We start from the raw sequence: 16,754 nt of genomic DNA on the forward strand, positions 1-16,754 counted from the left end.
AGGGAGGTGATCATGGATTGTCCATAAGGGCCCAAGAAAAATCGCAAACATATTTAAGAGGAGTAGGATGTAGGAGAATAGCCAGGGTTCACAGTGATGCATAGGCGCTGTGGAATAGTGGGTAAAGCCACCACCTGCAGTGCTAGCATCCCATATGGGCACTGATGAGTCCTGGGTGCTCTGCTTCCAATCCAACTCTCTGCCATGGCCTGGAGGAAGCAACTGGCTCCTGGCTTCGGATTGGCCCAGCTTTGGCTATTACGGCCATTTGGGGAGTGAACCAGCAGGAGAAAGATTCTCTCTCTCTCTCTGTCACTCTCTCTCTCTGCCTCTGCCTCTCTGTAATAATAACAAATAAACAAATGTTTTTTTTTTTAAAGTGATGCCATGTGAGAAAGACTTATCCACCCATGTAACCAGATATTGTTGGTTTTCAAGTTGAAAGGCAACTATGAGCCAAACAATGCAGGTAGCTTCTAGGAGTTTGATAGACACTAAACTGGACAGCTATACAGACTCCAGTAGCAAAGCACCTCTATTCATACTTTGATTTAACCCAGCTAGACCTCTATTACACATTTGACTGCCAGGAATAAGTAATAAATTTAGTGGTGATTTTTAACCACTAAAATTGCGCTGATTGATACAGCAGCAAAAGAAAATGATTATACATTTTCTTTCATTCCTTCATTCATTAAGGAATAAAATTCTCATTACAAGTACAGACCTTTGGGATATATAAGTGGGAAACATAAGCCTTTGGAATACAACTGTAAGCAAGATAAATAAAAAAAAAATTATTCTCGTGGAGCTTCCATTCAATGGAGACAGTAGAATTGGAAGCCAGGTAGTAAAGTTCTAAAGATTTTATGTTGTGTTTGCTTGTCTCAAAACAAACATTGTCATGAATGCTGTCTGTATCTAAAATTTAGAAGCTGTATTTAAGAACAAATGTATTTTAAGCAGTAAAAATGTGTTATATTTTATTCAGACACCCTTAAGGAGCTGCCATTGTGGCACAGTGGGTTAACCAACACTTGGAATACCAGCATGTCATATGGGAGTACTGATTTGAGTCCCAGCTGCTCAGCTTCCAATACAGCTTCCTGCATCTGAGAAAGCAATGGATGATGATCCAAGTAACTGGGCCTCTGTAACCCAGATAGGATATTGGGATGGAGTTCCTGGATCTTGCTGACAATGGGGAATGAAATAACAGAAGCATAGAATCTCTCTCTCACTCTCTCTCTTTCCTTGGCTCTTGCCAACAACAGGGGAATGACCCAACAGAAACATAGAAGCGCTCTCTCGCTCTTGCTCTCTCTCTTTCTCTCTCTATCTCTCTTTCTGTGTCACTTTGTCTTTCAAATAATAAATTTAAATAACAACTTTTTTTAAAAAAGACACACTTCAAATCTCTTATTAGTACATATCCATAATCATATATTGAACCCTGGTTCAATTCACCAATTATTGTTGTGCTTTATTATTACTGAACAGACAGCAGGGGTATAACAAAAGTAACTTTTAAAAATTATCTATGAGGGCTGGCGCCATGGCTCACTTGGCTAATCCTCTGCCTGTGGCGCCGGCACCCCGGGTTCTAGTCCCGGTTGGGGCACCGGATTCTGTCCCAGGTGCCCCTCTTCCAGTCCAGCTCTCTGCTGTGGCCCGGGAAGGCAGTGGAGGATGGCCCAAGTGCTTGGGCCCTGCACCTGCTTGGGAGACCAGGAGGAGGCACCTGGCTCCTGGCTTCAGATCGGCGCAGCTCGCCGGCCATAGCGGCCATCCTGGGGGGTGAACCAATGGAAGGAAGAGCTTTCTCTCTGTCTCTCTCTCTCACTAACTCTGCCTGTCAAAAAAAATTATCTATGAGATTGATTTTAATGCACCTTTCTAATAAAATGTGCTTGTTTCAAATATACCATGGCAGAGCATCTAAATTATGGATTTTATGCAGACAGAAATGTTGAATTTTGAAAGTAGGGAACAAGTACATTGATCATATAATAAAGAAAATAATGATTTGTTTTTTATATAAGATGAGATTATTGAAGTACATCTTGCTGATACCTTCAATATGATTATTGTAGTTTAAGTATTAAAAAAAGATGAAATTTCGAGTCGGGCTGACCCCGGTTCCTCAGCGCTCAGGTCCCTCGGCTCCATCGTCGTTTCCAGACCCTGCTGGGGGCTCAGATCTTGCCAAGGAAAATGTCTGATGAGTTTTTGTTGGCAGATGCACTACCTGAACACTCCCCTGCCAAGACCTCTGTGAGCAATACAAAGCCTGCCCAAGCGCAAGGCTGGCCAGGTTCCAACCCTTGGAATAACCCAAGTGCTCCACCTTCAGTGCCATCTGGACTCCCGCCAAGTGCAGCCCCCTCTACCGTGCCTTTTGGACCAGCGCCAACGGGAATGTACCCCTCCGTGCCTCCCACTGGACCGCCTCCAGGACCCCCCGCCCCCTTTCCTCCCTCTGGACCATCGTGCCCCCCACCTGGTGGTCCTTACCCAGCCCCAACTGTGCCAGGCCCTGGGCCCACAGGGCCATATCCTACACCAAATATGCCCTTTCCAGAGCTACCCAGACCATATGGTGCACCCACAGATCCAGCCATAGCTGGCCCCTTAGGTCCATGGGGATCCATGTCTTCTGGACCTTGGGCACCTGGGATGGGAGGGCAGTATCCTACCCCTAATATGCCATATTCATCTTCAGGCCATATCCCGCTCCTCCTCCCCGAGCACCAGGGGCGGCACCCCCTGTTCCCTGGGGCACTGTTCCACCAGGAGCCTGGGGACCGCCGGCACCATATCCTGCCCCTGCAGGGTCGTATCCTGCACCAGGACTCTATCCTTCCCCCAGCAATCCTTTCCAAGTGCCTTCAGGACCTGCTGGTGCTCCACCGATGCCGAGTGGCCCCCATTCATACCATTAAGTTAACAATGGATGAAGAGATGACACTTTGCTTTTTGAAGTACATATGTATGCACATGAATGCATATACGACATTTGCTGGTTTCACTGTTAGAGGGCATTCATGAAAGAACAACTCTTGCACCTCTCAGAAGATATCTGCCTCCTGTACTTGGATGCGTAGTATATCAGATGAATACAATCAGATAAAAATGGGAAAGCAGATCATTCAGATGTGATTTTGTTTGGTTTTCACACAAAGTTAAAGTGACTAAGTGTGTTGAATAGATCTTGGATACAATTTGTTTGAATTATAAAGCTATACACATAAAATATCTCAGATGATGTGAATTATTGTTAGAATCTGCAACTTCATTGGCAAATTTCAAGTATTTTTATATAATCACTTTTCCCCCTAAGTAAACTTTGGAAAACAATCACATTATAATGTAAACAAATGATGCTGCTCAACATTTTGAGCTGCTCTAACTACAGGATAAATAAACTTAGTCCTCTTGAGGTTAGGTGTTAGATATACATTATAAGACTGTAAGTGATTATTGTCAAATATTGAGTTCATAGCCAACCAGTATTCATTTTTATCTTTGAGCTTGTAGCACCAATTTGTGATTTATTTTAAGCCATATGGGCTGTAAAGCACTAAAATCTGGTGTTTATGAACATTAACTTTGTCCTTAATCCAGGTCAACGTGTATCTAGATTTTTAAGGAATCAATGACCTCTTTGTATTACTTTCGAATGGATTATGAGATGTGAATATTGCTTTGGAAAGAACTCAAGGACAGAAGTCATTTTCTCCTTGTTTTGAACCTCAAATTAGATAAACCCTAGGAATTGCTTCATTGCAAAAAGTAATTTTCATTCCCACAAAAACTGAGGCAGCTTTTCTGTCCAGATCATTCGATCTTTGTTCCTCCCTGGTCCCTCAGTTCTATACAAGGAACACATCCCTTGATTCCTCCCTGACAGGGAGAACTGGCGCACTCTAGATAAAGTCTGTCATAATAACAGAGCAGTTATGTTTAGAGAATCTGAAGTCATACAGACATGACTGTTGTCTTTGTACGGGTGTGCATTGGAAGTCTATCCGTCTCTCAGAGTCTGGCTAAGCTATGGCATTGTCTCCTGCATAGTTCCCTGGATCTGCATGTGAAGTGCTTACGGCCAGTTGTTCAGTTCTGTATTTGCTAACTGGTGCATAAGTGAAATTGAGCGCCATCTTTGAAAAACAAAATCTAGCTGTAACACTGAAAGTAATAAATTGTAGATCCCTGCAAGTGACTTTAAAGCAGTGTCACTCTGTTGCTTAAATATTAACTGTTTAATATTTAAATAACATACAGCATTGGTCACTTTTTGACACCTTACCTCTAAATCAGATTCTTAGTTTTTGAATAGACCTGACCTTATTAAAAAGTGTTTTGAAATATTGAATGTATCCATTGGGTTTCTAAAGTGTAATGTGAATTTTTCAGACCAATGTAGTAAATATTTATGCTTGAATTCTGCTTTTGCCTAGAAATAAAGTATTCTGCAGCTTAAAAAAAAAAGATGAAATTTCATCCCAAAGCAGTTATCATATGGATCTTACTCCTGGATATTCTCCAGCATTCTTAAATCATTGAAATTTGACTTTAACTACACCTAATTTTCTATGAACTTACAATTTCATTTTCATATAATGCCATCAAAATCACTATGTGTTTGAAAAACTTACACGAAACCTTAAGTAGAAATGTATTTTATAGAAGGAGGAAAAGTCGTATACATTATAACTGAGGTTTTCCTCTGCACTTTCACAAATTTATAGCAACTTGAAAATAATGCAACTCATTACATTGAATCTTTAATCCGCAATTCAAAGTTTTTAGCTGAAACAGGAACATGGATAGAAAAAAACCCAATATTCTCTTTTTGAGTATTTTTTTTTCTCATGGGGATCACCTATTTAAAACTTAAAAAAAAAACAGCACTTATGCATTATTAGTGAGAGAGTTTAGCTGGCAATGTGACAAATAGTTTGCAGATATCTTTATAAATAGATGTCTGATTATTTGAATAATTAAAAGCTGTTTTAGAAAATTCATATGTAATTGTCGTAATCTATTCTAAACAGCCCTTTTTGTTTGTTTGTTTTTTTAAACTTTTATTTAATGAATATAGATTTCCAAAGTACAGCTTATGGATTACAATGGCTTCCCCCCCATTACGTCCCTCCCACCCGCAACCCTCCCCTTTCCCACTCCCTCTCCCCTTCCATTCACATCAAGATTCATTTTCCATTCTCTTTATATACAGAAGATTAGTTTAGCATACATTAAGTAAAGATTTCAACAGTTTGCTCCCACACGGAAACACAAAGTGAAAAATACTGTTTAAGTACTAGTTATAACATTAAATCTCAATGTACAGCACACTAAGGACAAAGATCCTACACGAGGAGTGAGTTCACAGTGACTCCTGTTGTTGACTTAACAAGTTGACACTCTTGTTTATGGCATCAGTAATCACCCTAGGCTCTTGTCACGAGCTGCCAAGGCTATGGAAGCCCCCTGAATTCACCGACTCTGATAATTTTTAGACAAGGCCATGGTCAAAGTGGAAGTTCTCTCCTCCCTTCAGAGAAAGGTACCTCCTTCTTTGATGACCCATTCTGTCCACTGGGATCTCACTCGCGGAGATCTTTCATTTAGTTGTTGTGTTTTTGTTTTTTTTTTTTTTTTTTTTTTTTTTTTTTTTTTTTTTTTTTTTTTTTTTCCCAGAGTGTCTTGGCTTTCCATGCCTGAAATACTCTCATGGGCTTTTCAGGCGGATCCGCATGCCTTAAGGGCTGATTCTGAGGCCAGAGTGCTGTTTAGGACATCTGCTATTCTATGGGTCCGCTGTGTATCTCACTTCCCATGTTGGATCATTCTCTACCTTTTTGATTCTATCAGCTAGTATTTGCAGACACTATTCTTGTTTATGTGATCCCTTTGTTTCTTAGTCCTATCATTATGATCAATTGTGAACAGAAATTGATCACTGGGACTAGTGAGATGGCATTGGTACATGCCACCTTGATGGGATTGAATTGGAATCTCCTGGTATGTTTCTAACTCTACTGTTTGAGGTAAGTCAGCTTGAGCATGTCCCGAATTGCACATCTCTTCCCTCTCTTATTCCCAATCTTATATTTAACAGTGATCGCTTTTCAGTTAAGTTTCAGCACTTAAGAAGAATTGTGTATACAAATATCATATGTTCTCCCTGATCAGCGACAACTAACTGAGCACTAAAGGGGAAACTTGTTGAAATGAAATGGACACGATGAGAAACAGTAACTTGATCAGCTCTTGTCCTGACGGTTGATGTACAATGTAATACTTTATCCATTTTAGTATTTTTTTTATTCTAGTACCGTTGGTTGAACTCTGTAATTAACACACAATTATTCTTAGGTGTTTAAATTTTAACTGAAAAGTGATCCCTGTTAGGAATTTGGAAAACATTATGCTGAGTGAAATAAGCCAATCCCAAAGGGACAAATACCACTTGTTCTCCTTGATAGGTGACAACTAACTGAGCACCAAAAAGGAAACCTGTTAAAGTGAAATGAACACTAGGAGAAACGGTGACTTGATCAGCCCTCACCCTGACTGTTGATGAGCAACTTATTATGTTATCCCTCTTAGTATTTTTTTGTTTGTTCTACTTAATACTTTTGGTTGAATACTGTAATCTAAACAACCCTTATCATGTGTCTACAGCTGTGAAAGATGCTGGATGAGGTAAGGGAAGGATAGACTTTAGTGTCTGTGCTTTGGGAACTGAGCTAGTACAGTGTTTAAAAACAGTGTGTGATGGGGAGGCAGGATATTCTGCTACCCTTGGGGCAGTTTGTAGTATCTGGGGAGATTTCTGATTGTTACAAGTTGGAGGAAGGAAAGGTGGTATGGTGGTACCTGTATGTAGTGAATAAAATGTAGGAATGCTATTAAACATCCCATAGTTCACAGAAGAATCCTTTACATCAAATCCTTTACACCAAAATACCAATGGTCCATCAGGAACATCAAGAAACTCTGGTCTGGTGGAAAAATACTAGACTGGATGTCAGAGTTACATCAATGAATAATTACTTAGTGATATTATCTGTACATGAATATCACCACTTTTCATAAATCTAAAGCTTCATTTCATAAACAAGCTTCTAGTTTTGACTGGAAATTTGTGTTGAGTCTAAGATGGAGGGCTTTGCATTAAGAGATCAGATTCAAAATATATTTCTGTATTTCTTTTTTTTTAATTTTTTGGCTAGACACTGTGGCGTAGCTGGTAAAGGTGCAGTCGGCAGTGCCAGCATCCTATATGGTAACAAAATTCATGTATTTCATATATACAAATTTAGCAGCACAGTGATACTGTCCACCCTAACCTCTCTCCTGGCACACTCTTAGTCATTTTGTTCTTCTGTAAAAACAGGGAAATAGAAATAATGTTGTAGGATTCCAGGAACTTAATGGAGAAACAGTATATAATGTGCCTGATATGAGGAGGGTGTTGTAAGTTTCCACTGAATTACATTTTAGTTTGGGTCCTGTTCAGAGCAGAACCTACAATAACTAATTGGTTGCAGTGTTGCAGGTGAAATATTGATATATGTTGGAGGTGAACCCTGGAGAGAGGAAGGAGACAGGATGAAGAGTGAGTCAAAGAAAGAGGTGGGGCCGACACTGGTGTAACTGGTAAAGGTGCAGTCTGCAGTGCCAGCATCCCATATGGGAACCAGTTTGAGTCCCAGCTGCTCCAATTCCGATCCAGCTCTCTGTTATGGCCTGGGAAAGCAGTAGAAGATGGCCCAGTCCTTGGGACCCTGCATCCGCATGGGAGACCTGGAAGAAGTCCCTGGCTCCTGGCTTTGGATTGGCACAACTCCAGCTGTTGCGGCCAACTGGGGAGTGAACCAGCGGATGGAAGACCCTTCTCTCTCTGTGTAACTCCAACTTTCATATAAATAAATAAATCTTTAAAAAAGAAAAGAGGAAATGTTGGTATGAAGAAGCATAATTGAGTTCCTGAGATCATTCCTATGAGAAACAGGTTATTTGTGTGGTACTTTCACAACGTCCAAGAAATTCTTCCCAGAATTAAAAAAATAAATAAATAAATAAAATGGACAGGGACTTTTGTATACAGCATGGAATCCATCCTTCCTTGAAGATTTTCCCCCAGGACTGTTAACCGGGACCTGGATGAGTTTCTTGTTTGCAGAAAGCCTTCAGACAGGCAGTTGTGCTGCTTGTGCTGAGGTGAGATGCTAGCATGGAAGAGGGGGTTTGAAAAACCACTGAACCATGTGTCCCCGGGAGTCAGGTATGTGCCAGTGACATTTGACAAAAGTGACAGAAGCCTCTTCTTTGCATCTTTATGTTCAATAAATATTCATGATAATATTTAAAACAATAGCTTTAAAACTACACATGAATATTGTAATACAAAATGCCAAATTGTCACATTAAGCAACAAGTGATTATTTTTAATTGATGGATGATTTTACATTTTTATTTGTACAGTGTAATACATACTTTCAATGCATATTTTCAATGCATACAATTCAATACATATTTTCAATGGATAATGATCATATCATGGTAATAGGCAAAAATCACATAAAATGTATTACTTCTTTGTGCTACAAGCATTCAAAATCATCTCTACTAGCTATTTTAAATATTCAGTAAATTGTTTCAACCATAATTGTCCTACTGCACTACAGAACACTAGAAGTTACTGCTCTAAGAAAGAAAGTTAGAGGAAAGATGGTGGGAGGGAAGGAGAAACGGAATATCATTATATCCTTTGAATTGTATCTATTAACTATATCAAATCTGTTAAAATGATAAAACAATTTTTTTAAAAGAAGTCATTCCTGGGGCTGGCACTGTGTCACAGTGGGTTCAAGTCTCAGCCTGCAGTGCTTGCATCCCATATGGGTGCCGGTTTGAGTCCTGGTTGCTCCTTTTCCCATCCAGCTCTCTGCTATGGCCTGGGAAAGCAGTAGAAGATGGCCCAAGTCCTTGGTTCTCTATACCCGCATAGGAGATCCAGAAGAAGCTCCTGGCTCCTGGCTTAAGATCAGCTCAGCTCTGGCCATTGTGGTCGTTTGGGGGGTGAGCCAGAAAAATGGAGGACCTCTCTCTCTCTCTCTTTCTGGCTCTACATCTCTCTATAACTCTGTCTTTCTTTCAAATAAATAAAATAATTCTTAGAATAAACATTCATTCCTCTTATCTATGTTCACTCCTGTACCAGTTAATCATCCTCCCTCATCTCCCTCTCTCCCTGGTAATTAAAACTCTACCTTCCACTTGTATAACTTTTTTGACTTTCCCATATAAGTGAGAACATATTTTATTTGTCTTTTCATGCTTGACTTACTTCACTTAATATGCCTTCCATGTTCATCCATGTAGACACAAATGACAAGATTTCACTCTTTTTAATGGATTGATAATATTCCATTGTGTACACATAACAGTATGACTAATTTCATACTAAACTATGAAAAATCTTTTGAAAATATTAAACACAAAACTTAGTATTTATTTTTGCTCATGATAATCAATGGATAGTTGAAATTCAGCAGTCAGACACAAATGTACAGAAAACCACAAACTAAAACTGATGTTATCCTATGTGGTACTGTAAGAATCTGATATTTTTAGGCACACTTTAACTTTCAGTGAGTAAGGGAAAATATTAATTTGAACTTCTATCATTTCTTTCAAAAGTGCATGCTAATTTTCTTAGACAAAATTATTTTTAAGATAAATAACATAAAAATGTTCATGTCAATATTCCAATACAATCCCATCAAGATCGCAAGTACCAATGCCATCTCACTAGTCCAAGTGATCAATTTCTGTTCACAATTGATCATAATGATAGGACTAAGAACCAAAGGGATCACACAAACAAGACTAGTGTCTGCAAATACTGATAGAATTAAAAAGGGAGAGAACAATCCAACATAGGAAGTGAGATACACAGCAGACTCATAGAATGGCAGATGTCCTAAACAGCACTCTGGCCTCAGAATCAGCCCTTCAGGCATTCGGATCTGGTTGAAGAGCCCATGAGAGTATTTCAGGCATGGAAAGCCAAGACACTCTGAAAAAAAAAAAAAAAAAAAGAGGACCTAAATGAAAGATCTCTGTGAGTGAGATCCCAGTAGAAAGAACAGGCCATCAAAGAAGGAGGTCCCTTTCTCTGAAGGGAGGAGATAACTTCCACTTTGACTATGACCTTGTCTAAATAAGATCAAAATCAGCGAACTCAAGAGGCTTCCATAGCCTTGACAGTTCATGACTAGAGCCTAGGGACATTTCTGACACCATAAACAAGAGTGTCAAATTGTTAAGTCAACCACAGGAGTCACTGTGTAGTTACTCCTCATGTGGGATCTCTGACATTAATGTGTTGTCCAATGTGAATTAATGCTATAACTAGTACTCAAACAGTATTTTACACTTTATGTTCTGTGTGGGTGCAAATTGTTGAAATCTTTACTTAATATATACTAAATCAGTCTTCTGTATATAAAGATAATTGAAAATTAATCTTGATGTGAATGGAATGGGAGATGGAGCGGGAGATTGGAGGGGTTTGGGTGTGAGAGAACAAAAGCCATTGTAATCCATAAACTGTACTTTGGAAATTATATTTACTAAATAAAAGTTTAAAAAAAAAGTTCATGTCAAGAAATAGATGTCAAATACAATGAAAGGGTCTGAGACTTTAAACTAACAGGTTAGCCTGTCATAGTTCAATGGATGATGGTAAAAGACTCCTGGGTTGGATCGGAGGGAAGTTTTATTACTCACAGAAACAGCAGTAATAATCAGCATTTTCATTGGTCTCCAAACTCCAATTCCTACAGGGCAACCCAGAAAGGCCAGATAATAGCTACTTACGAAGTTGGCTCTGGGGTAGGAAGAGGAAGCCCTGGCTTAGGGAACTCAAGCTTTTGAATACAAGCAGCAACCAAGCTTGACCTTAGCTTCAGAAAGAGATACTAACTCTGTCTTGAAAGATTGCAAGCAAATGTGCCCTTTTTTGAGGATGTGGACACTCTCTGTCTTCCAAGGCTAAACACCACACAACTGTCTTGAAAATGTGGTTCCGGGTTAAGTTCAATCAGCTCTTTGCCCACAAGATATGGGGAAATACCAGTCATTGTTAGAGAATTGTGTCTCACAAAGGCTATTCAAGATTATTAATCTATTCCATTTGAAAAATGTAATAGTACCTCAGGATAAGGATAAAATTTAATGCACATTGCTTCATAATCAATTTTATATCAGAGATTATTTGAGGCATTAGGACAACTTAACCAATAAATTATTAAATACCTAATATAAATTATATACTATGAAAGATGTTAGAAATTTTGTGCTACAACAAATGAATTTAGCAATAGATTTAGAAATCTAAGTTTCATTAATTAAAGTTCTTTTAAGATGTAACACAAATAAAATACCTTAAAATCAAGAAGTAAAACAATCACTTATAATAATAAATAAATAAATAATAAATAGCTGTCTCACTGAAACATTGCAAGGCCTAAAGTACTCCAATAAAACAGGGAAATAAAAGACACTCTCAAGAATTAATCTCCTTGATTTCACTCCTCTATGGCTATTAATATCATAGTATCATTTCATTTTTCTGTGATGCTAAAGACACAGCTTCTGTGTTTTCTGCCCTATTCATCAGATCCATGTTGCTCACTTCACAATGCATAGTCTCAGAAACCCAATGAGAGCCCCAGATTCTGCCTTTGTATCAAAAATTCAGATACCCATGGAGTAAAATGATTTGTCCCCTCTGGCTAATCAACTATGCAATACTCAAGGATGTGGCATATGGTAGGATGCATTTACGTCATTCAGAAGGTGATCCACAGTACCTTCTCTAGAAATTCATGGATATAGAAGGAAACTGAGACAGTTTTCAGAATGCAGGGTCAGCACAACTAATAATTTTTTCTCAAGTTTTGCCACTGTTCCTTTTGGTATATAGTAACTGATTTACAATTTTGCATGTAGGAAGTAGCAACAGCCTTTACCTTACTACAACTAAAGAGAAAAAAATAATCAGTGATTTGTATCTCTGCTATCCTAAGTGACATCTTCTGGTGTAAAATAATTCCAGTGTCACTCTCAGTAGCACATTTCATTTCTTGTGACTTAGATACTTCATGAGTTAGAGAGTGTGAGTCATTGGCAATATCATCTAAAATGGGGAAAGCGTTTCAAAGCTTACAGGATTTATTTTAATGATTACAGACTTTTCTTGCTTATTTATTTTGGTCAGCCTGGATGATTTGAGAAGCTAACACAAACGAAAAATCAGTATGTACATAGCATGTTCATAAGATTTGCAGAACTACTGAAGCCTATCTATAAATTCCTTAGGAGTCCATGGAATCTAAGATGAGAAATCCCATTATACTGGAACTTAAACCATGTGAGTCTGTCTCATTAACTCTGACAGTCCAGACAACTAGCCAATCCCTAGAGTGATCAAGATCCTATAAAAATGAACCGTGTATATGGAAAATGCTAGTTCATTTAATAGTTACTGCATTTATGTTTAAGATTATTATTCAACTAAGGTTCAGTAAAAAGACAAAGATGATAATTTCTTAACTAATCTTGTATGTAGGTATATACCTAAGATATTTCATGTCAGGAAAAAATTCAAGCAGTATGTTATAATAATAGTATGTTATTATATTTTAGAAAGTCAGGAAGTCAACATGTGTTTTGTTATTAATTAATACAAAGAAACCAAGCATAATTGATTCACTTCTATAGTTTGTGGAAGTGTCCTGATAGTAAATGACACCTTAGTGAAATGATAAATTTGGTAATACTCTATCTAATCAGTTTTGGAGAAGAGCACATATTTTTGAGCAGTTATATTTCTAAACTTATTCTAAATATTTATTACAAATGAATTATACTGCATCACATTTGGGCAAATCCTCACATCTATTTAAGAAGTATTTTGTAAAGACTGGTATATATAAGAACAGAGCATGGTTATTGTTATGAGCCACTTATTAAATTAGTAAACAAATATTTAAAACAGTAGAAAAGCGGCTCTATGCACTCAACAAGAGTCACATTTGTATAAAATATTAACTTTGTGTTCCAATTTTGCTGTTAAAATGACTTAAATGTGCAAGATATTATCACCCAATTCTAAACAATGATTCAAAATATAAGCATCTAAAAGACTATGTACATGACTCAAATTTTAGAAATCTCGGAATTTTGAAAACTGTCTAATCAATAAGCTTTATAATATAATTTATGCTCATAAAATAAGCTTTGTGCAATGTCATTAATTCAAATATGTATTTGATACATTTGGATACCTAATTGCTCTTTATATTCATATTTTTCTCAGAATTTGGGTTTTTGGAATAGTAATACACCAGAATATACTCAAAAGTCCTTGCTTTAATGTATAATATACACATATTTATAAGTATATTACATTATATATAATATTTAGGATATTTTAATTATAATGTTCACTCATTCATTCTGTCTATATTTAAAGGTATTAGTTATTACATATTTATATTATTGTTATGTAAACATACTACCTATTATATATATTTTATTATAATGCCTACCTTATCATTTTGCTGTATTTAAATGTAATATTTATTGCTAATGTGAGAAATGTCACCACTTCTACATTTAATAATAATTGTTCCAGAAAATACATTCCTTGGGGCCGACACTGTGGCATAGCAGGTAAAGCCGCCGCCTGTGATGCAGGTGTCTCATATGGGCATTAGTTCGAGACCCAGCTGCTCCACTTCCTTTGCCACTCTCTACTATGGTCTGGGAAAGCAGTGGAAGATAGCCCATTTGGATTGGCATAGCTCCAAACTTTGCAGCCCACTGGGGAGCGAAACAGTGGATGGAAGACCTCTCTCTCTCTCTCTCTCTCTCTCTCTCTCTGCCTCTCCTTCTCTCTCTGTGTAACTCTGACTTTCAAATAAATAAATAAATCTTTAAAAAATGCTTTCTTCACAAAAATTATCCATCTAAGAGCATAGAAGATGCAGGGAGATTATATAATGGGTGGAAGAATGACCTTAAAGCATACTTTGTACTTTTTGTCTGTGCTTTCCTTTCAAATTTCCTCTTAGATGATCATTGGTACATTGAAAATTGTAGTGATGTTTTGAATATATTCACTTAAGACCTGATCATCTGATCATCTGTCTCATGGCTTAACGGTTTGTCTTACATTTGGGCTGGAGAAATAGCCAATCAAATAAATAAAATTAATAGGATGTCATACACACTCACACACATACACACATGCGTCCACACATGTATGGATACATATACATATGAAAGCTCCAAACTCTTTCACGTCTACTTACCTATTGACATGCATATATTCTCTTTATTTAGATATAGGTCACACTAGCAAAGAACATACCTTAATAGCTCATGCATTATCTGTCATTCACCTACTAAAGTGAAATCAACAAATTTAGCTTTTAAAATTAAAAATCATAGTAAAATTTTCTCTGAAACAAAAATGGAGCTTGTTATGTGATGCATTCATGTCTAATTGCTTTTGCCCAGTTGAAGAAGTTCAGTTGACAGATACATAAAATCAAAACCTCTAGTATAACATGTGGAATCTATTTCCAATCATGGAAATCATCTCCATATAGCTGGCTACTTATGAAAGAAAGGAATTTAAAATAAGAATAGAGACAGATGACAATAAACCTCTAGAGAAAAAAATAAGAATTACTGGAATTTTTAAATTATTAACAGAAATAAACAGCTGACAAGTTGAATAATAAAGTATATATTTCTAGAAGTGTATATGGCCATGGAGAGAGAAACTTCCAAGGTTTGGCATAAACTTCGAGTGGGATGAAAAATAAAAAGGGACTGGCATTTAGAGGATGATAGTTGGCTTTAGGAAAAACATTATCAGGTTAGGAAGACCAAATAGGAAATTCAGGAGTCACTAAAGGACTGTTCTCTAAGGCACCACTCAGAAGTCAAATCCTCCATGATGCCAGCCTTGATTCTTCTAGTTTTTATTAATTCAAGAGAAAAGAGTAGCAAGCATAGAAAGAAAAAGTTAGAATAAAAGAAGATGGTTGCTTTCTTCATTCCCTTTTTTTCATTATTATATTCATTATCTGTATCAAAAAATCATGATTACGCAGGTTTATATATTGTTCAATGGTAATTTCCAAATATCAGAATTTTAATGTACAAATACATCATTTTTAATAAGGAGGTTATTTTTCATTTGCTAATTTTCTTAGATAGGTCTAAAACTGATTGAAAGGCACTCCTATGATAAGTATAAGTAGCATCCCTCCTAATTTAGGGAAGCACTGTGTATGAGAGATTGAGAAACCAAGGACAAATGAATTTGACATCATTGTCTGCAGTGTAATTTAAAATTTCTCATCCTAGACTAGTGAAATCTCTCCTCATTCTAAATATTGTTTATGCAAAAATAGTGATAAATGACAGACTAAGCAATGAAATGAGAAGAATGTATTTAGGTGGTAAGAAGTGTTCAAAGAGAGCGAAGTAGAATAAAATGGGTGGAAGAGGAATAAGATCTGATTCTAGAAAATCAATTGGAGGGCAGGACTGGCAAAGTAGAAGTGGGGTTGCAGAGACTTCAAGGAGCAGTAAGAACTTTAATTTCTAATATTTAAGGTGAGGAAGGAAGTAGAAAGAGAAATTTAAAATTTGCCAATTTGTGGATAATGCATGGGTTTGAAGTACAAGACAAGACAATGAATGAGTTCAAGTTTTAAAACGGTATATTAAATCCTTAAAAGTATTCAAGTGAAGAAGCCCTGAAGAGGATCATATAACAACATCCAGAGAAAGAGAGAAGTGTATTTATTGTAATACATTTCAGGATCTATATATTATAAAGTGGTTGAAGTAATGGGAGTGCCTAATGTTACCCAGAGAGAGTGTGGCAAATAGAATCAGGGCATAAGAAAGAAACTCGATGTAAACCAGAATTTACAGTCTTCTTTAGACTATAATTCAGGTGTCAAAGATTTATAAGTGTGATATGAAAGCATTGCAAGGCAGAATCTTGCCAAAGGTGTCAAGTGTCTCAGAGAAACCAGCAAAATAGAACTGAGACACAGCTGTTTGAGAGAACTGCAAGGAAGATGTAGTGATTTTAATGAGATTAGTTTTAATGAATTTTAATTGAATTGATTTTAATGAAATTAGTAGATACAATATTAGGATAAAAGAACAGGCAAAGGCTCAGAACTTAACCTGAGTGGGAGATCCGTTAAAAAGGAAGATGGAGAGAAAACTGTACCTAAATAATAAAATAGATTTGGGTAAAAATGTGCTATGCTTTTTATGTGTGTTTCACATTTGTTCATATTTCTACTTATGCTGAGGGAAATATGACTGAAGTCAGGAAGAATTTTTAAGACTTAAACAGAAAAGTTCCAGAGGAGATAAAAGGGATGAGTTCGGAAGTCAAGCCAGAGTAAAAGCCGTATGAAGAGGGACAACCATTAAATCACACAAACGGGAAGGTAAATGTGCAGCATGTGTAAGTTTTGAGACTTTGTGGTTGAGAGTTTTCTAGTATGAATAATTATTACTCCGAGAACCAGAGATAAAAGTACCTCTAAACAGGAAGGAGAGCTGCAAGTGGACTCTGTGAGTGGAGGGGGTTACAGATATAGACTTCATGGCAGCTGTAGCACGTTAGGGAT

General features: G+C 37.1%; 1 protein-coding gene across 1 annotated transcript; it reads left to right on the forward strand.

Annotated features, from left to right (window-relative positions):
* Positions 1–378: 378 nt before the first annotated feature.
* Positions 379–4,934, forward strand: LOC127486553 (MAPK-interacting and spindle-stabilizing protein-like). Its single transcript, XM_070069622.1, is given in 2 exon segments — positions 379–2,719; positions 2,722–4,934. Coding segments are annotated over 2 exon segments (726 nt in total). The 5' UTR covers positions 379–2,214; the 3' UTR covers positions 2,943–4,934.
* The last annotated feature ends 11,820 nt before the right edge of the window (positions 4,935–16,754 follow it).

This window comes from Oryctolagus cuniculus, chromosome 2 (genome assembly GCF_964237555.1).
Source record: "Oryctolagus cuniculus chromosome 2, mOryCun1.1, whole genome shotgun sequence".
In the NCBI taxonomy this organism is placed as follows: domain Eukaryota; kingdom Metazoa; phylum Chordata; class Mammalia; order Lagomorpha; family Leporidae; genus Oryctolagus; species Oryctolagus cuniculus.